Below are 20,091 nucleotides of genomic sequence, written 5' to 3'. Positions count from 1 at the left end.
TCGTCCGGGGAATTAATCTCCGTAAGGTTTCGCGGCTAGGGTAAATTATATACCTTCGTTTTCGTTAACAGGTATTCTTGAACAATTAGTACAGAAAGATTGTTATATTATAATAGTAGGTGACTTTTAACATAAATACTCAAGAAGATGCGTGTGACCACAAACAGTTACTCATGTTATAAATGCTTTTAATCTGACTACGACAATAAATATACCCACTCCAATAACTGAAAGTACGGCAACAATTATCATTACTAACATGCTTCCACACTGCTATTCCACTGATGTAATAAACAGAAATATTGTAAGTGCTTTAAATGTTCCTTGGATAAATAATGATGTTACTACAGCAAAAACAAAATTAAGAAACTTATATGATCTTAAATACAAAGTAATATTCAGGAACATAGAGACAAGTATAAAATATATAAAAAGGAATACAATGTAGTAATAAGAAATGCAAAAGCAAACTACATCCAGCACATTATAACTAGTGCAATTAACACTCCTAGAGTATTTTGTAAATTTGTAAATAGAGAAAGAGGCTCTTGACTTGCAATATTCACCTGCAAGCAGGAAATGAAACAGTTACAAGTCCGAGCAGAATATGTAATATTTTTAATGGTACTTTCTTAGAAACTGTAAGTAAACTCATACTTGATAAAAATTTGATGCCTCCACAAACTAGTAATAGTACAATAAGTATAAACAATAACAGAGACTGAATTGATTAAAGTAATTCAGAGTTTGGAGAATAAAAAATCAGCAGGACTTGATGGCCTCTCTCCCTATTTATTAAGGAAATGTGTACCTTACATGATAAGACCACCATTAGAATTGATCAATGCATCAATTACAGAAGGCATTTTCCCATCTACATTAAAAAAATCAGTTGTTAAACCAATTTACAAAAAAGGGGCGAAAGAAGATTCAAATAATTATCGTCTAATTACTCATGTTCCAGCTCTTTCAAAGGTTCTGGAAAAGGTAATAGCTAATCAGCTAATTTCTTTCTTAGATAAACACAATATACTTAATAAATCTCAGTTTGGGTTTAGGAAAAATAAATCTTCAAATGATGCAATTGCTGCAATCATTGAAAATCTGAATAATAAAATAAAGTGCAATTGTGTACTATTAGATTTATCAAAAGCATTTGATTGTACTGAACATAACATCCTCATGGATAAATTATACCAATATGGAGTTCGTGGCATACCACTTAAGCTAATCAAATCCTATCTCACAAACAGAACACAAGTAAAAGTCTCACATGTAGCAAACAATCAAATGAAAGAATACTTGTCAAGTTGCCTTCCTGTTAGATATGGAGTTCCTCAAGGTTCTGTCCTTAGTCCATTACTTTTTATTTTATATGTAAATGATATTCCACATGTAACAAAATGCAGAATATTAATGTGTGCTGATGACACATCAATACTGAACATGGGTCGGGATATGAATGAACTCCAAAAGGTAACTTTAGATAATAGACTTGGTAGAGCAGTATTTTGAGATAAATAATTTATCTATAAACCCAACTTAAAGAAATCACATTCTTTTCTGGACAAAACAATGTAGGCAGGAAAGTAATCTAAATTTTTTAATAAAGAACAGGGAAATAGTTAAAGTAAAAAGTAATAACTTCCTGGGGGTTGTGATTGATTGCACCCCGAGTTGGGAAGTACATATCGAAAGAATATGTAGAAGAATTAGCCGTAACCTATTTATAATTAATAGACTCTCTAAAATAATTAATCTAAATGAAAGAAGAATGTTGTATCATGGTTTGATTCATCCCTTTTTGTCTTACGCTATCGTCTTATATGGGGACAGAGTGCCAAAGTACTCACTCGACAAATTTTTACTCTTCAAAAAAGGGCAGTAAGGCACACAGCAGGTTTAAAACCAATGGAATCGTGGAGGGGATAGTTTGAGGCATTTAAAGATATTAACAGTATACTCGCTGTACATTGAAGAAACCATTTTATATGCAAAAGAAAAGTGTGTCTGCACTGTAAACAACAACTATATACATATAACACAAGAAATAATAATGACTATCATAAATACGTACACAAGTTAGAACTTTACAAGAGTAAACCATAAGTAGCAGGTTGTCGGCCTACCACAATAAATCAAATAAAAAATAGCAATCAGTTTAAGAAGGAATTGAAGGACTCTCTTATTAAGGGGTGTTATTATTCACAAGAAGACTTATCTTAATGAAGAATTTTCAAATATTGGCTACTGATAATCTATTGTATATAATGCTAAATCTCCAATGGGATTATATCGTAATCGTTATGGTATTTTGATAATGTATAATATAGATTGACATATCCTATATCAATGTATTTTTGATCTACAGAAAAAATAAAATATTGTATTGTACAAACAATTTATTTTAGATAAATATTCAGGCTATGACCGGTCAGTTCCATTTCCTTTGTAATTTATTATTAATTATCATATCACCTGGCACTATAAAGTCTGAGTAATTGACTGTTGTTAAATAAACCATAAATCAAAGGACTACATAATAGAAAGTGACCACAAAAGAGAGTTCTTTGATTAGTGAAGCTGGAACAGAGCAACAAATGGTGAGATCTTACATTCTCAAAACAGCTAATACGAAATTGACTGTCTTCAGAGATGTAGCACCTTGTAGTCTGCAATAAACTGAATGAGATTTTAGAGGTGCTTACTGACTTGAAAATCTGGATGACAAGTACACGAATACCCTAACACCACAAATAAAAAAGCAACTGCAGACTGACCTTGGCTGATAGATGATGAAGATGTGAGAGTGAGATCATTGTTTTGATCCCTACATGTTCCCAGGTCTTTTCAAGAATGTGTGGATCTCAATGTTTATCTGCATAGTTTCTTTTAAGGTTTGGATGGGTAAGTTGGATAATTATTTAGTTGAAATTTCTAGAGGCCAGTTTAACTCTCATAATTTTTCTAGAAAAGAACTGTGTTCCATCTCTTCAGTTTTACAATAACTTATGTACAGTAATGGCTACATATTCCAAATATTTAAAAACAAGTAAAATCTAGTGTTATGTTACTGAACAAAGCAATCAAATAGCAAAATATAATTTTTGTTCCTACTATGTCTTAACAGTCAAGAAATGAACGAACCTGGAACATACACTCACACACTGCACACATGCATCAGGTGAAACTTATTCAGGATCTTAGTGCAAAAAAATATTGGGATGACGACGACGACTACTATTTAGGCTCTGGCAACCATGATTTACTTAACAATCAATTTACGGTAGTCTACACACAGGAAAATTGGACAAAACAGTTGCTAAGACTCTTAACTCGTCAAGTACGTGACACAACCTCAGTTCTGTCCCTGAATACTGTCTGTTGAGCTGTTCCGGTCCCCAAACTTGGCACCATTCACAACACAGCCCTCGGCTCTCAGCACCATACTGGACTGCTCGATGGCTTCTCGCTCTCACTATCTCGCTAGTTCCCCCACATCCACCACTGTTCACTTTACTGGGACACGGTGTACCCGCGCTGGACCATAAGCACTCGAAGAGGTGACTTTTATGTGCGGCAGTCTGTTCTTTGAAATTTCCAGGCCAAGGATCTCCCATGTTCACTTACCTGAACCTTCCTTTTGGCGAGGGAACACTACATCCTGGAACATTCCGTGATGGCCACACCCATATCCCACATCCGCTAGTTAAGGAGAGGGGTAGGGCGGCCCCACCCCTCCAGTGCGAGCCATCTGCCCATTTGGCATCACATCACAATATCTGACAAGATTAGGAATGCTCTCCACTGTGTCTCCAATGATGTCTCTGTAGATAAATCCGACAAAGGATATATATATATATATGGACACTATGTAATATATATTACAAGATCAGTGATGATGAGAACACTCTACTTAGTGAATTCATTCCGAGAGGTCATCTGAAGACACATCAAAGCATATCTCATGGAGAGGATCCACATTTGTAATGTGTGGATTCACTAAGTAGAGTGTTCTCATCATCACTGATCTTGTAATATATATTACATAGTAACTCACACATAAGATGAATATGGACGCTGTATACTGTGCACCTGTGCTCAGTGAGTTACTGCACACATCACAGGAATATGGCCATTAGCCACTTTGTATGCGTTGTCGTGTCTTCATTTGAGCCCTCTGACTGAATGATTTACTACAAACATCACAGGAATAAGGACGCCGTCCACTGTGTATGCCTTGATGTCTCTTCACGTCCCCCTTGCACTGAGTGATTATTACATGCATTACAGGCATATGGACGTCCAGCATTATGCACACGCTGATGCACCATAAGATGACTGCTCAGAAAGGAAGATTCATTACCCACATCACAGCAATATCAGCGCTTACTGCCATGTATGCGTTAATGTACCTTGAGGTTGTCCTTTCTACTGAATGATTTGTTACACAGATCACAGGCATAAGGACGCTCTCCCCTATGTATGCGTTGATGTACCTTGAGGTCCTCCTTACTAATGAATACTCTATTACACACATCACAGTCTTATAGACGCTCACCACTATGTGAGGACAAATGTCTCTTCATATGATCTTTCCGACTGAATAATTTATTACACACATCGCAGTCTTAAGGACGCTCACCACTATGTGTGGACAGATGTCTCTTCATATGATCTTTCCGACTGAATAATTTATTACACACATCGCAGTCTTAAGGACGCTCACCACTATGTGTGGACAGATGTCTCTTCACATGATCTTTCCGACTGAATAATTTATTACACACATTGCAGTCTTATGGACGCTCACCACTATGTGAGGACAGATGTCTCATCACATGATCTTTCCGACTGAATCATTTATTACACACATCGCAGTCTTAAGGACGCTCACCACTATGTGTGGACAGATCTCTCTTCACATGATCTTTCCGACTGAATAATTTATTACACACATTGCAGTCTTATGGACGCTCACCACTATGTGAGGACAGATGTCTCATCACATGATCTTTCCGACTGAATCATTTATTACACACATTGCAGTCTTATGGACGCTCACCACTATGTGTGGACAGATGTCTCTTCACATGATCTTTCCGACTGAATAATTTATTACACACATCGCAGTCTTAAGGACGCTCACCACTGTGTGGACAGATGTCTCTTCACATGATCTTTCCGACTGAATCATTTATTACACACATTGCAGTCTTATGGACACTCACCACTATGTGTGGACAGATGTCTCTTCACATGATCTTTCCGACTGAATAATTTATTACACACATCGCAGTCTTATGGACACTCACCACTATGTGAGGACAAATGTCTCTTCATATGATCTTTCCGACTGAATAATTTATTACACACATCGCAGTCATATAGACGCTCACCACTATGTGCGGACAGATGTCTCTTCACATGATCTTTCCGACTGAATCATTTATTGCACACATCGCAGTCTTATGGACGCTCACCACTATGTGTGGACAGATGTCTCTTCATATGATCTTTCCGACTGAATAATTTATTACACACATCGCAGTCTTATAGACGCTCACCACTATGTGCGGACAGATGTCTCTTCACATGATCTTTCCGACTGAATCATTTATTGCACACATCGCAGTCTTATGGACGCTCACCACTATGTGTGGACAGATGTCTCTTCATATGATCTTTCCGACTGAATGATTTATTACATACATCACAGGTATATGTATGCTTTTCACTGTGTTTATGTTCATGTTTCTTTAGAATGCTCATCTCCCTGAATGATTTATTGCACACAGGACAGGAATATTGGCGCTCACCACTATGTATGCCTTGATGTATCTTCAGATTACTTCTCTGATTGAATGATTTGTTACACACATCACAGGTATAAGGACATTCTCCAGTATGTATGCGTTGATGTATCTTCAGATGAGTCCTCCGACTGAATGATTTGTTACACACATCACAGGTATGAGGACGCTCTCCGCTATGTATGCGTTGATGTATCTTCAGAGTACTTCTCCGACTGAATGATTTGTTACACACATCACAGGTATGAGGACATTCTCCAGTATGTATGCGTTGATGTATCTTCAGATGAGTCCTCTGATTGAATGATTTGTTACACACATCACAGGTATAAGGACGCTCTCCACTATGTATGCGTTGATGTATGTTCAGATGAGTCCTCTGATTGAATGATTTGTTACACACATCACAGTTATACGGACATTCTCCACTATGTATGCGTTGATGTGTCTCCAGATGAGTCCTCTGATTGAATGATTTGTTACACACATCACAGGCATACAGACGCTCTCCACTATGTATGCGTTGATGTGTCTTCAGACTACTTCTCTGACTGAATGATTTACTACACACATCACAGGCATATCGACGTTCTCCTGTATGTATTCTTTGATCGTTTTTTACATTATTGTGACTGAGTGCTCTATCGTAGATATCATTTGAATGTGGATGATCCTCACCATGCAAAATTTGATGTTCATTCATTGGACTCTGTTAAAAAAAAGGAAAATATATTAAAATAAACAAAATGGAAGGAAAGAAATAAGTTGAAAGTAAGGTGTAAAATGTCAATAAGTATTACATAAGTATTACACAACCACAATTTATTGGAAGGTCTGCTATATAATCCAAAAATCATGTGCCCTCCTCGAAAACAGGTTTAAAACAGCTCATTCAGTATGGGATGTGACGACAGTCTCCAGCATTTGAATCCAAACCTGAGTCTCAAAATTCAAATTATGCTGAAACCTTGAATGTTAGTCATTCAGGTCATTTAGTTCTTACCCTGTAGTAGGTCTGCATCTGAACTTGTTGAACAATTTTTTTACTCATTGTGATGGCAAGATGTTATGAATGTGCCACTTCATTTAGATTCTGGTTAGTTGTACAAAGCTAATTTTCTAGTCTGGCCTGGAGTTTGACACACATCAACTGGACTGTTTAATAATATAAGGATATTTATTAGGTTCAAGAGTGTTATGTTTTGGAGGCATAGAATAGCATAAATTCACTTAAGCCAAGTGTACTCCCCAGAATCTCATTCCATAACTTCCAAACTCAAGGTTTTTTTTACCAAGACATGCAAGTTCTTAGAAAAACTCCTGAAAATTCATTACACTACACCCACCTCACATTCAGCCTGTATTGTTGGAAACGTTTGCACAGAATCCTCTTCCTCTTTTATATCTGTCACACCTTCAACTTTTACTTTGATGTGCTGACTTCCATCATGAGGAGAAATTAGACATGTTTCACTACACGATTCCAATACAACTTCCTGTAAATTGATGCAGTTCTGTAAATCCGCCATCACGCATAATAAGAATCTGAATTTTTTATCTCAAGTAAATGTTTGGGTACTTGGAGGACCATTAAAGAATAAAGGTTCATAATGAAATGATAACCAGAATACACACAGGAGATACAAGGAAAATATGGGAATATATTATTCACTTTTCTATAAAAACACAAGAAATTCCATGAAAACTTCTTGAGAAGCTAATAGTTGCTTAGTTGACCAAGACATCACCTTGATGATGGAGCAAGTAAGCAGCTGTGAACCATCAGTAACTTTTTTTATTTCACATGGCACAGCAGCCCAGAGAAAGGTCATATTCAAAATATAGTTTATTTCCATCTTTATGGTCTCAGAAACTGGGTGGGAAGAGTAAAGGTTTCCGAACTGAACGGTAGCAAGTATTCCTCAAATTGAATCTGCACTTCATTCATCAGAAAAGAAACACAAGCCAACCAAAGCCCCTGCCCATCACAGCCCATGCGTCTATGTACGAGGATCGTCCACAAAGTAAGTTTCCCTGGGGCCGTTTACAGAAACAAAACACAATTTCATGGAAATATTTATTGCAACAGATACAGCATGTGTCCAGCTATTTTTCAACATATTCGCCACCGGAATTGAGACATTTGTCATACCGTGGGACCAACTTTTGAATACCTGTGTCGTAGAAGTCTGCCGCCTGGGATTGGAACCACTGTGCCAACCATCTCCGCCTCTCTGTCATTCTCAAAACGCTGACGCTGAACGGACAGGAATTTCTTGAGGTGTAGGAAAAGATGGAAATCACTGGGAGCGAGGTCCGGGCTGTAGGGTGAATGATTAAACACCTCCCAGCTGAACTCCTGCAGGAGACATGCTGTCCGTCGAGCCGTGTGCGGCCTAGCGTTATCGTGCAGGAAGACAATACCGGCACTAAGCATCCCGCGTCGCTTGTTCTGAATGGCCCGTCGCAATTTCTGTTGTTCAGGAAATTGTGCGCCAGGTGGGTGCCGAAGCAACTGACACCAGAACACAAAACAAAGCGCATGGAGTCAGCATTGACATTTCTGCAGCGGTACCATGACGACGGCGATGAGTTTCTGGACTGGACCATCACAGGTGATGAAACGTGGATTGCACACATTACCCCAGAAACCAAGCAGCAGTCAATGCATTGGCGTCACAGTGGATCTCCCTGTAAGACGAAATTCAAGCAGACGTTGTCGGCGCGGAAAGTGAATTTGTTCTGGGACAGACGGGGCATTCTCCACGTCGACTTCCTGACCAGAGGTGAGACAGTGAATGCTGAGCGTTACTGTGAAACACTGCACAAATTGCGACGGATCATTCAGAACAAGCGACGCGGGATGCTTAGTGCCGGTATTGTCTTCCTGCACGATAACGCTAGGCCGCACACGGCTCGACGGACAGCATGTCTCCTGCAGGAGTTCAGCTGGGAGGTGTTTTATCATTCACCCTTCAGCCCGGACCTCGCTCCCAGTGATTTCCATCTTTTCCTACAACTCAAGAAATTCCTGTCCGTTCAGCGTCAGCGTTTTGAGAATGACAGAGAGACGGAGATGGTTGTCACACAGTGGTTCCAATCCCAGGCGGCAGACTTGTACGACACAGGTATTCAAAAGTTGGTCCCACGGTATGACAAATGTCTCAATTCCGGTGGCGAATATGTTGAAAAATAGCTGGACACTTGCTGTATCTGTTGCAATAAATATTTCCATGAAATTGTGTTTTGTTTCTGTAAACGGCCCGAGGGAAACTTACTTTGAGGACGAGCCTCGTATAAGGAATGCAGTGCATGCGCAGATACGACTTTCCCCCTGCTACACAAGCAATGACTGAAAAGGCCACGTCTACCCTCGTGGCTCGCGGACAACACATGCACGTAAGTGCATATGCAAATAAGAAACACAAAAATCAGCTGAAAACAAAGTTTACCTTGGGTTCAGTCTTTACTGTGGATGGTACGTAAAACTCATCAGGTATGATGTCAGTGGAATCTTCTTCACCAAGAACACCCATACCATCTTCTGTTTTGATTATATCAGCATTCTGCAGTAGAAATTTAAGTAAGTTTTGTGGTTGCTTGGTGAAGCACATCAATGGCTCATACAAAATATCTAATCTAAGCTGATTCATATGACTGTCTTCCTCTTATCACCTAGTAAGTGCAAGATAATGGATACATACACACAATTCAATTTAGGCTATTCAATGAGGTCCCATACTGACGATTTGGTGACTGCAGGAGCATAAGAGGTCAAATTTATTAAGCAGCAAAAATGTTGTTTCTTTATACCTGCTGCATGCAAATGAGCATTGAACACTCTCAAAACTGGATGTCATAATAAGACTGACTTATACTGTAAGAATGCAAGCACATACATGCATGTAAGTGCATGTGCAAATAAGAAACACAAAAATCAGCCGAAAACAAAGTTTACCTTGGGTTCAGTCTTTACTATGGATGGTACGTAAAACTCATCAGGTATCATGACACTGGAATCATCTTCACCAACATCTTCTGTTTTGATTATGTCAACATTCTGCAGTAAAATTATCAATTAAACATAATAATTTCAGATAATACAGTTCACATGCTCTAAAGACATGCGGCAAAGCGGATTCCACGCTGCTATTTTCAAAATTATGTTAAATGCAAGGCTTCAAAAATATAACAGGGAATTCTCTCAAACTAACATCAAGTCTTTTCAGGTTAAATTCTATCTCAATATTATTTCTCATATTAAAAATTATGAAACGTGAGACATTTTGGAAATATTGTGCGCTGCAAGAAACCTCACTAACCTTGTGTTGCTGGAACAAGAAATTGAAAAGATCTTACTGCGGTAAAGGCAAAGAACATAGCCTGTTAAGAAAGTACCCCACATACACAACTCTTTAAGAGTTACATTTCTTAAGTAAGCTTCATGGTTGGTCAATTAAGCATTGTATATAAGATACTAATTCGTTTCAACTGGACACAGTTAAAGTAGTTTTGTCCTGTTCTGCATAATTGAGAAATGTGACAAACTCTACTTAATAATTACAATATGGAACTTCTTAATGTTCCTATGAGTTAGTTTCACCTACTGTAATGGAAAAAACTTATTAAGCTATGATTATGTGAACGTCAGCAGAGTGACACATGCATGAGATGAAAGTTATATGGGCTTACTCAATCTCACTGAAATATATTACTTGAAATTCACAATATGAATACACTAAACCCATCTAATGTACAAATATTCCTGTAGACTTGAAGAGACAGAAATTAAAAAATAACACATTCTTCCCAAAAAATAATTAATTCTGTGAGTGAGTTAGAGTTTTTAAAGTTCTCATAGCTACGAGTATTTACATGGCTGTCTTCTGGGCTGTTGTGCCATCCAGTCTGGTAGAAGTTTACTAATGTTTCAGAGATACTAGCTGCCTCTATCGTCATTGCCCTGATAATGGAAGCAGCAAGTCCTCTGAAATGTCAGTACACTTCTACGAGACTACACAGTGCTACAACACAGAAGACAGTTCAGTGAATAAGTTGATCGATTACATTAACTTTCATACATAAACACTCACCGAGGTCTCCTTCAGAGATGGAATTGTATCACATCTCTGCATTATAATTCTTGGTACTCTTGTTAACCTGGAATATCTCTCCATGTTCTGAAAGGAAACATACTCATTACATGAAGTGTCTAAAGATACAAAGTTCAATGGTAAAATTGATTTATTTCTAATAGGCATTCACCCTTCATTCAGACATACTGCAACTTCAATAACTTGACCGCAGACCACCACTTATCAGACTTCTTTAATAATACAACAGAGACTGACCAGTCTAATGGATGGGGGAAAAAAAGACATAATTTATTAAAATATGTGACATATCAGAAAGATCATGCCTGAAAAGGAATGCTCAAAAGTTTACAAAATCACAATGAGAAGTGACAGAAAATATGATCTAAGGCGACCAAACTGCAGAATGATAAGATTAGTAACATCACACACTCCAAAGGCACTTGCTCCTGACACTTTCGTGTCAAAACGTGGAAACAGTAAAAGAGATATTTCAGTTATTTGAAGGCTGTGCTAATGCACGTGCAGAAGTGGAAAAGTAAGAATGAACAACATGACTTTTCATCATCTGAAAACTTGTCAATCTAGAGAGAGGAGGAGAAACTATATACTTCATTACAAAACAGTAACATAATTATAAGTATTAAAAGACATTAACAATTTCCACCTTCCAGAATAATGTCCATGTTATTAAAACTGACAACCTTCATCTCAAACAATCATAAATAAAGTAATCTCTTAATTATCTGGATATTGCTGATCAAAAGTACCCCTCTAATAACACTTTTCACAGTTATATTACCCTGATGCATGCTTAACATTAGTCTGGGTGATAAGTAATCTAAGCAGTCACAACTAATGCGCCAACACACAGCACTCACTTTCACAACGCCCATCCCAATACAACTTAAAGGACACATCTGTGACTAGTTTTGCTAATTATCTCTTCCTTTCAAATTTTATAACTACAATATTCTGTGCATTTCTATTCTCCCGTACCTGGGATACATGACCCTGAAATGTTTAACACTGTAACATTTGATGAGCTGAATAAAATAAGGTGATAGAGAATGAATAATATCCAAATAAAATATTATAATAATATAAAGTTCTACATTATGCAATTTGCTCCACCCTCATGTTACAATCCGACATACGTCAATTTTTTCCTCAGGGGTTTGTTCTCAAACATTCTGAAAGTATATAACATTTGAGGTTTTCACAGTAGTGTAAATTCCACCTGTACTACTACACAGCATCATAACCTAAAAAACCAAGTCAACACTATGAATCTAGTTTCTTCCCTTAGGGTGAGAGTCAAAGACACATTCATATAAAACAAGACAAATAACAGTGTTTATACTTTAACTCTTCTGATTTTACACACATATCAGTAAGATTAAACATTCTTAACTATGTTGTGGAAAGCTAAAACTTAACACAGAAGTTTATATGTTTCTATACAGCAGCTTAATCAGATGTCAAATCACAAACGATGCAAACAAAACACATATTTGCAAATATATATATAAAAACTCAATCACAAATGGCAACAGACAAAGAGTAAAGTTACACCAAATCATGGTCATAACACAAGACAAACAGAATTTATTTATATTCCATAGATCCTTCATAGGCCTAAGCTGGGGATGTATAGAACATGTTACAGCACAAATACACATGGAAGCATGACCTCTACTGCTTACATTTACTTATAATAGCTGAGAATTTTTGGTAAATTATTCAATGGAGTACGAGTGAGATAGGATAATCTGTTAGAGCTTGCTTAGACTTATTTATATTGCAATCTGGACTTTTTATAATGGGAGTAAGATTTCTGCATAGCTTAATTACAGTACAGTAAACTTCTTGCTGATATTTACTGAGATTAGTGTTTGGCACATGATGGTTATAATTCTAACTTGTACTTACTTTTTTACTTTAGCATAAAGATGCGTGTCTGCTATCAAATTTTGGAAACGTAAGAGCACACATTAAAAAGGGGAATCCAGAAGAATAAACATAGTAATTTGGGCATTCATATGCTATAATTAATACATTCAATGGCATTAAGATTATCACAAAAAAGGTCAGGTTACAGCAGTATTTTTATTGAATGTCAGTCTTACTTGAAATGAAAACTATCAAACATTTAGAAACAGTCGAATTAACTTTTTAAGTTTCGAACAACACACAGAAAACCAAATTAATTTATTCACACTCTCCTGATCCTCCCAGTGTAATTCACGCATATATTTGACAAATTTTAGCAATGGCGTCGATTACAAATGGCTGCTTTCGTCTATCGTCCATGGTGTACGAGTCGCAGATAATACTTTTATTCTATTTCTAATTCAATTCTACCTTCATACAAGCTGATCTGGATGAAAGAGCAGCAAGGTGTACTTTTTTTGTATTATCTTCAAACCATCACAGCGCTAAGAAAGGGTACCGCCGCACTACTAGTGTTTCGCTTGGTGAACGTGATTGTAATCAACAAGAGACACCTTGGGCGTAGTACGCGACAGTAATCTTGAACTTGCAAGGAATGCCGGATGTCCAAAGCGTTAAAGGCTAACGGAATCTTTCCTCCTTCTCCCTACTTCCAAAACCCGCAAGAGAAAAGATTACAGTATTACATTTCTAAACCATATTACCACAATACAAGAAAGACTAATAATACCGAGGACCTCCAGATAACAGACAACAACCGTTGGAGTAAAAGGATGTAGCTACGAGAACCGTCACCATTCTGTCTTCACGGTCCTGTAGGGAATTTTTGTCCGTAAGGTTTTGCGGCTGGGGTACATTATATACTCTCGCACACTTACTGTAACTACCACCCTCTTAAGTTATGTATCTGTTGTGCTCTGTGACAGCGAGTCCTGTATGCTTCTCAAGTGTTGTTTGTTTATCTTTTAATCCTGACATGTGTGAACTGTGCAGTCTTCTTATGTACATTATTCTTTTGTATAAACTCACGTGTTCATGAGTATAACCTGCAGTTTCTTTGTAGTTTATTTAACCTTCTGTGTGTCTGCTTTTGTCTCTGAGTACCGCCACTAATTTCTTTGCTGCTTGTGACTGGCGTGACTTGCCCACTTGATGATTCATTCTTATCACAGTATCTCAGGAATGACTCCTAGAGAATTCTTCCCGTTATATTTTAATTTCTACTTACTCCTGTTGTTATTATGCACCATTTTCCCCATACCTGTATAGGTTTCTATACATGAGACAGGAACATAAAAAGATTTTGCTAGTATGCATAAAGTTAACCCTTATCATCCTTGTGTATCTTTGAAAGTCCAGTCTTATGTGCATCACACTATCATACAGCAGAACCATAAACCACAAATCTGAAGTTCAGCCAGCAGGTCCAGGGTTTTAATTACTTCTTTCCATGTCATAAAGGTTAATTTGCTCTAATATTTAAATTTAGAATCCAAGTACTGCTAAACTCATTATTACTGAAAGGGGCTTTCCAATATCTCAAGAGTCAACTACTGAATGAGCTAGCACCACACAGCTCCAAAATTATAAAAATAAAGCTTTTCTTATCAATGGGGTGGTTGGTTTATACATTATTTAATGAGCCTGTGGCAACTAAAGAGGTTATTTATATAAAATGAGTATTGTGAAATGGAAAGAATGGGCAAGGCCTTATTCCATTTGTAAAACCTCAGAAAAGAATCAGGTACCTCACAATGCAAGTTAGACATGATGCCAAAATGTTTGGTTCATAGGATGTTAAGCTACGAGAAGCAAAGTATGTCTGCAGTTTAATTCTGATGCCCCACTTTTGAATGTTATCTACTATTAACAGGATAAACCTTATCAAAGAGACTCTACTTGCCTTCAGGGTTGTGACATCATGAACTCTTTGTACATTCTTATGAACGTTCCTCTGAAATGTTGGTTACTGCCACACATCATAACCCAGAAGACCACAACTGACATCAAGACCACTGACAGAACTTCATTTCTGACAAAGTCTGTATGTCCATTGGTTTATTACTAAAGAAGTTAGGTAATGTATGCACAGCATATAAATGCTTCCATTTTGATTTAGTGATATCAGAGTCGGATTTGCGTGGGTTTCTGGCTGGGATTCCCCATTCTGTAATTTCCTAACACAGAAATGCATGTAGGTCTTAATGTACAGTGCCTGTGTTTGTGAAACTTTAAATTTGAAAAATATCAATAAATTTTAATAATATTTTCCCATATTTAATTTCATGAAAATCTGTTCACTGGTTCATGACAGACAGACAGAAACAGGAAAAATAGGTGCATTTTTGCAAATTTTAGTTGCAAATTTGCCCAAAAAAAATACCAATAATTTTTAGACAGTAATTTACTTCTCATGGACCATCAAGGTGTAGAACTACTGCTTCAGATTGGAAGATGCCCAGTTTCAGTTAAAGCCACAGAGCTGGCTATCCTCATTGATATATTTATGGTTTTCCCCAATAACACCTGGCAAATTCCACAACTCTACGTTAGGCCATGATCACTTCTGTCCACATTTCTCCTGAGTCAGTATTCATAACTGTCACATCTAAGTGATTTTATATAACATCTCCATTTAATACTGTGTGATCATTTTACTTGTAAGTTAGTTAATAATTAATTTTAATATATAATAAAGACATAGATTTTAGGTTTCAAAAGTCAGAAACTTGCTGTCGATGAATTGGAGTTGTGTTATGAAAGAAAGCTCAGTCACTTGGAACTCTCTTTAATATGAAATGCATTCAAACAAGTTCATCCTGTTTGTACATAATGAGGACAAACCGTGCAAAAATACTGACACACTATCAAACATTCATCCTGAGAATTAAACATACAATAGAAAATTTTGTTTTCTCAATTAACATTATCACAAGCCTAATTTGAACATGGATATCAAAACTATACATTGCAAGTGAGTATTAAGTTACCTAACACACCGAGCATGCTTCCTTTTGCAATTTAAGGGTTTCAGAAATTTGTCATTAACAAGAGTAGTACCTGATGAAATACGATGTCAAATAATTACAAGTACAAATACTGTATTGAAAATTTTTAAGCTGCAGCATGAAATTTGCTATTTTTTATAAACATGCCACTTGTCATGTCTTTTTGTTTTGAAGTTCACCATTGGAACATTTGTTCTCTTTGTCCGAGACAGAGCTTGTAAAATGCACTCTGCCAGTTGCTATAACTATATTTATAAAAGGCCAGTGGACAGTCAAATGGTAATCTTAATTTTCAGTTTTCACTTAATTTTTGTGAAAGAATTCTCTGAAGAAGACAATAAGTGATTTCTGTGTTACGTCTAGTAGATTCTACTTGCATTTACTGATCACCGATAGACATAAATTTTAATTCTTCTGTGACCTAAATTTATAAATTGATATACACTAACAAAATATCAACCTTGCAAATGAGTATGAGGCAAGATGTGGCCGAGTTAGTTTCAGTTGACTTAAGCATGATTTACTTCTATACAAAGTGAGAGATGAAATGTTGATGAATTCAGGTGTCAATCACACTAAATGGGGCAACATCCCAGAAGACAGCCATTTTTATACTTGCTGCTGTAAGAACATCAACATCGAAGCTCCAGTCTATAAAATATGGATTTTTACTACATGAATACAAAATGAAATACAAGGTACCAGAAATGAAATGTTTTTAAAAAAAACAACTTACATGCACATTGGCAAGGACCAAAACAGAAACTCAGATATACAAGAGAAAGTGCAATTATATGAGTTGAACATATATCAGAGAGCACAGAACGATCTGACGCGAACATCTTATACAAAAATACATAAACAACTTTATTCATATAAAACAATAAAATGGAGAGACTCAGGATGGCTTTGAAGAAAATGTTCTGATCATCTATGAATCAGACAAGACTGATTCTTTAAACCTTGCAATTCATGATGATGATATTTAAAATCAGCTAAAACTGACACAATCATAAGACAAAGCCAGATTAAGGTATACAGTCTTTAGAAGCCCTCAATCACATTGCAATCATTACACTATGATTAAAAGTAATATCAGTGATTCTGCACAGGCAATAAGATGAGAGAAGAAAAACATATTTTCTTCAAGTTACTTTCTCTGCAATATTCTTTATGAAACATATTGTTTACATGCACAAACCAAACTAAATTTTCCTATTAAGAGTTTAGAATATGACTTTAATTAGTGAAGAAATCTCACTTTCTGCTGTACCACAAGTAATTCAAGGAAGCATAAGAGAACAAATGCTCAATAAGAACAGACAGGACAATTTAAGTATCAACAGAAAGTACTTGATATGGCTCCACTTAATACAATCTCTTCTAATACTAAAATTTGTTAAGTAACTATATAGGATAATATGATACATGAATGTCTAATATTCCTCTTTCTACAATAATTTTCCGTGTATCATATTTGTATTTAGTTGCCTTCATAGCAATTAAATTTCAAATTATTACCCTGTAACGAGGCTATTCTTTGTTTCACCAATAGCTGCTACTGCTGAAGTTTCATTATTACTATTAACTATCTTTGATGTAAAACTGTTTACATCTTCTGCTGGTCCCATTGGCTTGAACATTGGTATGCTGTCAACGCTGGAGTTACGAGATAGCTGAGCTCGAAGAGGACGGATTGTTTTCAGCTTGGTTGTACCTCCATATGTGAAATGGACATCAGAGCATGTATCAAGTGGATGGATGTGATTGGCTACTGTTGAAGACGTTGGTGTAACATTTCCACTGTCACAATGAGTGGTTTCAATAATTTTATTGTTAGTACCACCAGATCTAAGTTCAAATGAACTCTGAGAGGTCTTCAGTTTTGAATGGGGAGCAGCCAGAGGAACAGAATTAGACTTCTCATAATTTGCAATATCTGAAAGTAGAGAGTTCTTAGTAATATCCACCTCCACCGAAGCACTTTCAATACTTGTAGAGTTTGCTGGGATTTTCTTTTCAGTTACAACAGTTCCATTATCCGTCACTTCAGTTAAGCTGTTTATAACATTTAACCTTTGCTGCTTAATTTGATTATGAGTATTAGCGAAAAATGATGACATTCCAGATAGTTTTGTTGTTAGATTTGGTGAGCTGAGAGTTGACTTGAGGGGAGATGGCATTTCTCTACGTTTTTCTTCTTCTCCCTTGGGTTTTGTATATATTTCACTGCCACCTGAATTTGTTCTCATATTTGCAATTTTGGATCGAGAAGAATATGTATCTTCACTTATTGTAAAGGTTTTGGCTCTCTGAAGTGGAGTATCATGTTTCAGGCTTTTGAGCAGGCTCTGGCCAGCACTGTTGCGTCTGCATTCGGCCACGGAAAGCTGGGCAACGACACGACGGATCTCGCCTGGTATTTCAATGCTGGAGTTAGTTTCAGCCAGGGATGCTATGAAATGCCCCATTGTGGCCACACTGACCTCAAGGCTGCGCACTTGAGATTCTAACCGTGCCAGTAATGCTTGCTGGTGCGCCCGACTTGTCTCTAATTGTTGGACGTTACTTGTGGCAATCTGGGAACACAACAGTGGGCTATTTGAGCATTTTCCCTTATTGGAGGTGTAAATTAATCTACCAGTACTTATTATTAGTCATCTACTTCAAAAAACTACCCAAGTGCATAAATTTTTAGCATTAAATGATATGTGAGAATTATTATATTATAAATTAAATGAAGATAATTAGGATTATTATAAATCTCAGGTCAGATAGATCTATGGTTGAGATTTCACCACATGGACTGTTTGATCCTTGGGTTATTTAATGCTACTGTGTATTCTGCATGTATTATGCAGCAGACAGAACAGGTTCTGGTTCCACCTGAAATTTGAAACAAGTACCTCCAAAATGAGAGTTATATCTGAACTAACCTGCTCCCTGAAAGAAGTTACAAAACATGTATAAATGTAATGCTGAATTCTCAAATTTATGGAGTATAAATATCTGTTCATGCTTCTCCTACTTAGTTTCAACCTCACTTTCATGTTGTGCACCTGATTTTCATTGATGAGGCTCTGAATCAAGACATGGCTGTATAAATGTTATATTTGGCATCAATAAATGCCACTTCCAGGTAAAAGGTTGTTGTTTTAAGTTTAGTTTCAGTATTGATTTAACTATAAATGCAGCAATCTGTGCTTCCAAGAAAGTAAGTACCTCAAGTTGCTCAACAAGTGCTTGATTCTGCTGCAGGAGTGTTCTATTGGTAGCCTCTGCCTTGCGCAATGCCTCCATCTCTTCCGGGCGCGGAGATGACATTTCCTCCTGTAGCACGTGGTACTCCACCTCATATTCATGCAGCTGTTTGCTCACATCCATTGTGAAAACCTATGAAAAAAATACTTATAATTACCAAATCCTCAAGACGCTTATGAGACTATATGACAAATGGAAGTCATTACATTGTACTGAAGTCCAGCTCTCCTGGCCAAAGGTTTGCTTAGTCCACACGAATAATATGGTAATATCATAAAATAGGCAATATTACTATCTTCATTTTTCATTATGGACATAAAAACAACTATTGTGATGAATGTTACTTTGAATTATTAGTTATTATTACTTATTTTTATCCATTAAACTAAAGAATATACACTACAAAATGATCAGGAATACTTTATATTAATGGTAGTCAGAAGTTTCTTTTGAAGGCTGTGGGGTAGAAATAATTGCCTCGTACTTCAACGCTAACCTCATCTTCAGAAGGTGCACACCGTTCACCTGAACAACACTCTCTCAATGAACTTGTGGTTGTACAATTACTTCTGTACTGAAGCAAATGCTGTTACCTAATTCCAAGAGCCTGCATCATGGCAGAATAACCATTTGCATTTGGTGTGGAGAAAATGCACCTACCAAAATGTAGTTTCAATTAAAGTTCTGTTTATATGAATTTTGTAGGTTTAAAATTCCATTAATTTGTTGAAAGTTGTCAAAAAGCAGTACTGTTTAATTTCAAAGCAACCAATCAAGCACTCAATCATGGATAACATAATGGGTTAACGTGTACGAAAATCAGACAAAATGGTTGCTGACAGGAACAATGACCACGTGGGTGGATATGGTTTGATTCGTGTTATAATTTTTTTAGTAAATTTTTCTTTTAATTTAAATTTCTTTTGGACTGGTGTAGCTGGTCTCAAAGGATATGTCCTTACA

At 36.7% G+C, this 20,091-nt stretch overlaps 2 protein-coding genes across 12 annotated transcripts in view; both read right to left on the bottom strand.

Moving 5' to 3' along the window:
• Positions 1–1,969: 1,969 nt before the first annotated feature.
• LOC147874549 (uncharacterized) lies at positions 1,970–14,585 on the bottom strand. Of its 5 annotated transcripts, XR_015534218.1 has the most exons (7): positions 13,271–14,585; positions 10,907–10,993; positions 9,772–9,873; positions 9,266–9,379; positions 7,160–7,327; positions 4,061–6,522; positions 1,970–3,827 (listed from the first exon to the last, which is right to left on the bottom strand). XR_015534218.1 is itself a non-coding variant. In XM_087345302.1 (6 exons), exons 2-6 carry the CDS (start codon positions 10,988–10,990, stop codon positions 5,638–5,640), a joined length of 1,353 nt encoding a protein of 450 aa, XP_087201428.1. In that variant the 5' UTR covers positions 10,991–10,993; positions 12,839–14,585; the 3' UTR covers positions 1,970–5,637. The 5 variants fall into 5 exon arrangements, 4 of the variants coding, with proteins under 4 accessions (XP_087201428.1, XP_087201427.1, XP_087201430.1 ...); XM_087345302.1 differs by having other exon boundaries at positions 1,970–6,522; positions 12,839–14,585; XM_087345301.1 differs by having other exon boundaries at positions 1,970–6,522.
• A 1,046-nt stretch (positions 14,586–15,631) lies between these two features.
• The window catches only part of LOC110838095 (TBC1 domain family member 4-like), a 206,942-nt gene continuing 202,482 nt past the window's right edge, over positions 15,632–20,091 (bottom strand). For all 7 annotated transcript variants that reach the window (XM_087345284.1, XM_087345283.1, XM_087345285.1 and 4 more), the window contains 2 exons: positions 19,090–19,260; positions 15,632–18,446 (listed from right to left, as the gene is read on the bottom strand). In XM_087345284.1, coding sequence (XP_087201410.1) covers positions 17,385–18,446; positions 19,090–19,260 — 1,233 coding nt within the window. In that variant the 3' untranslated portion in view covers positions 15,632–17,384. The remainder of the gene's footprint in view (positions 18,447–19,089; positions 19,261–20,091) is intronic.

This window comes from Zootermopsis nevadensis, unplaced genomic scaffold (genome assembly GCF_977971745.1).
Source record: "Zootermopsis nevadensis isolate Lab colony 2312 unplaced genomic scaffold, Znev_1.0 Znev_ptg000008l, whole genome shotgun sequence".
In the NCBI taxonomy this organism is placed as follows: domain Eukaryota; kingdom Metazoa; phylum Arthropoda; class Insecta; order Blattodea; family Termopsidae; genus Zootermopsis; species Zootermopsis nevadensis.
This window is presented reverse-complemented; position numbering and strand designations above follow the sequence as displayed.

Bases quoted from the DNA above. Each gene is read 5' to 3' on its own strand.
- LOC147874549 (XM_087345301.1), bottom strand. The intron at 9,380-9,771 runs GTAAACTTTGTT...TTTCTACTGCAG, and splicing joins TAGTAAAGACTGAACCCAAG to AATGCTGATATAATCAAAAC. The intron at 7,328-9,265 runs GTAAACTTTGTT...GCGGATTTACAG, and splicing joins CAGTAAAGACTGAACCCAAG to AACTGCATCAATTTACAGGA.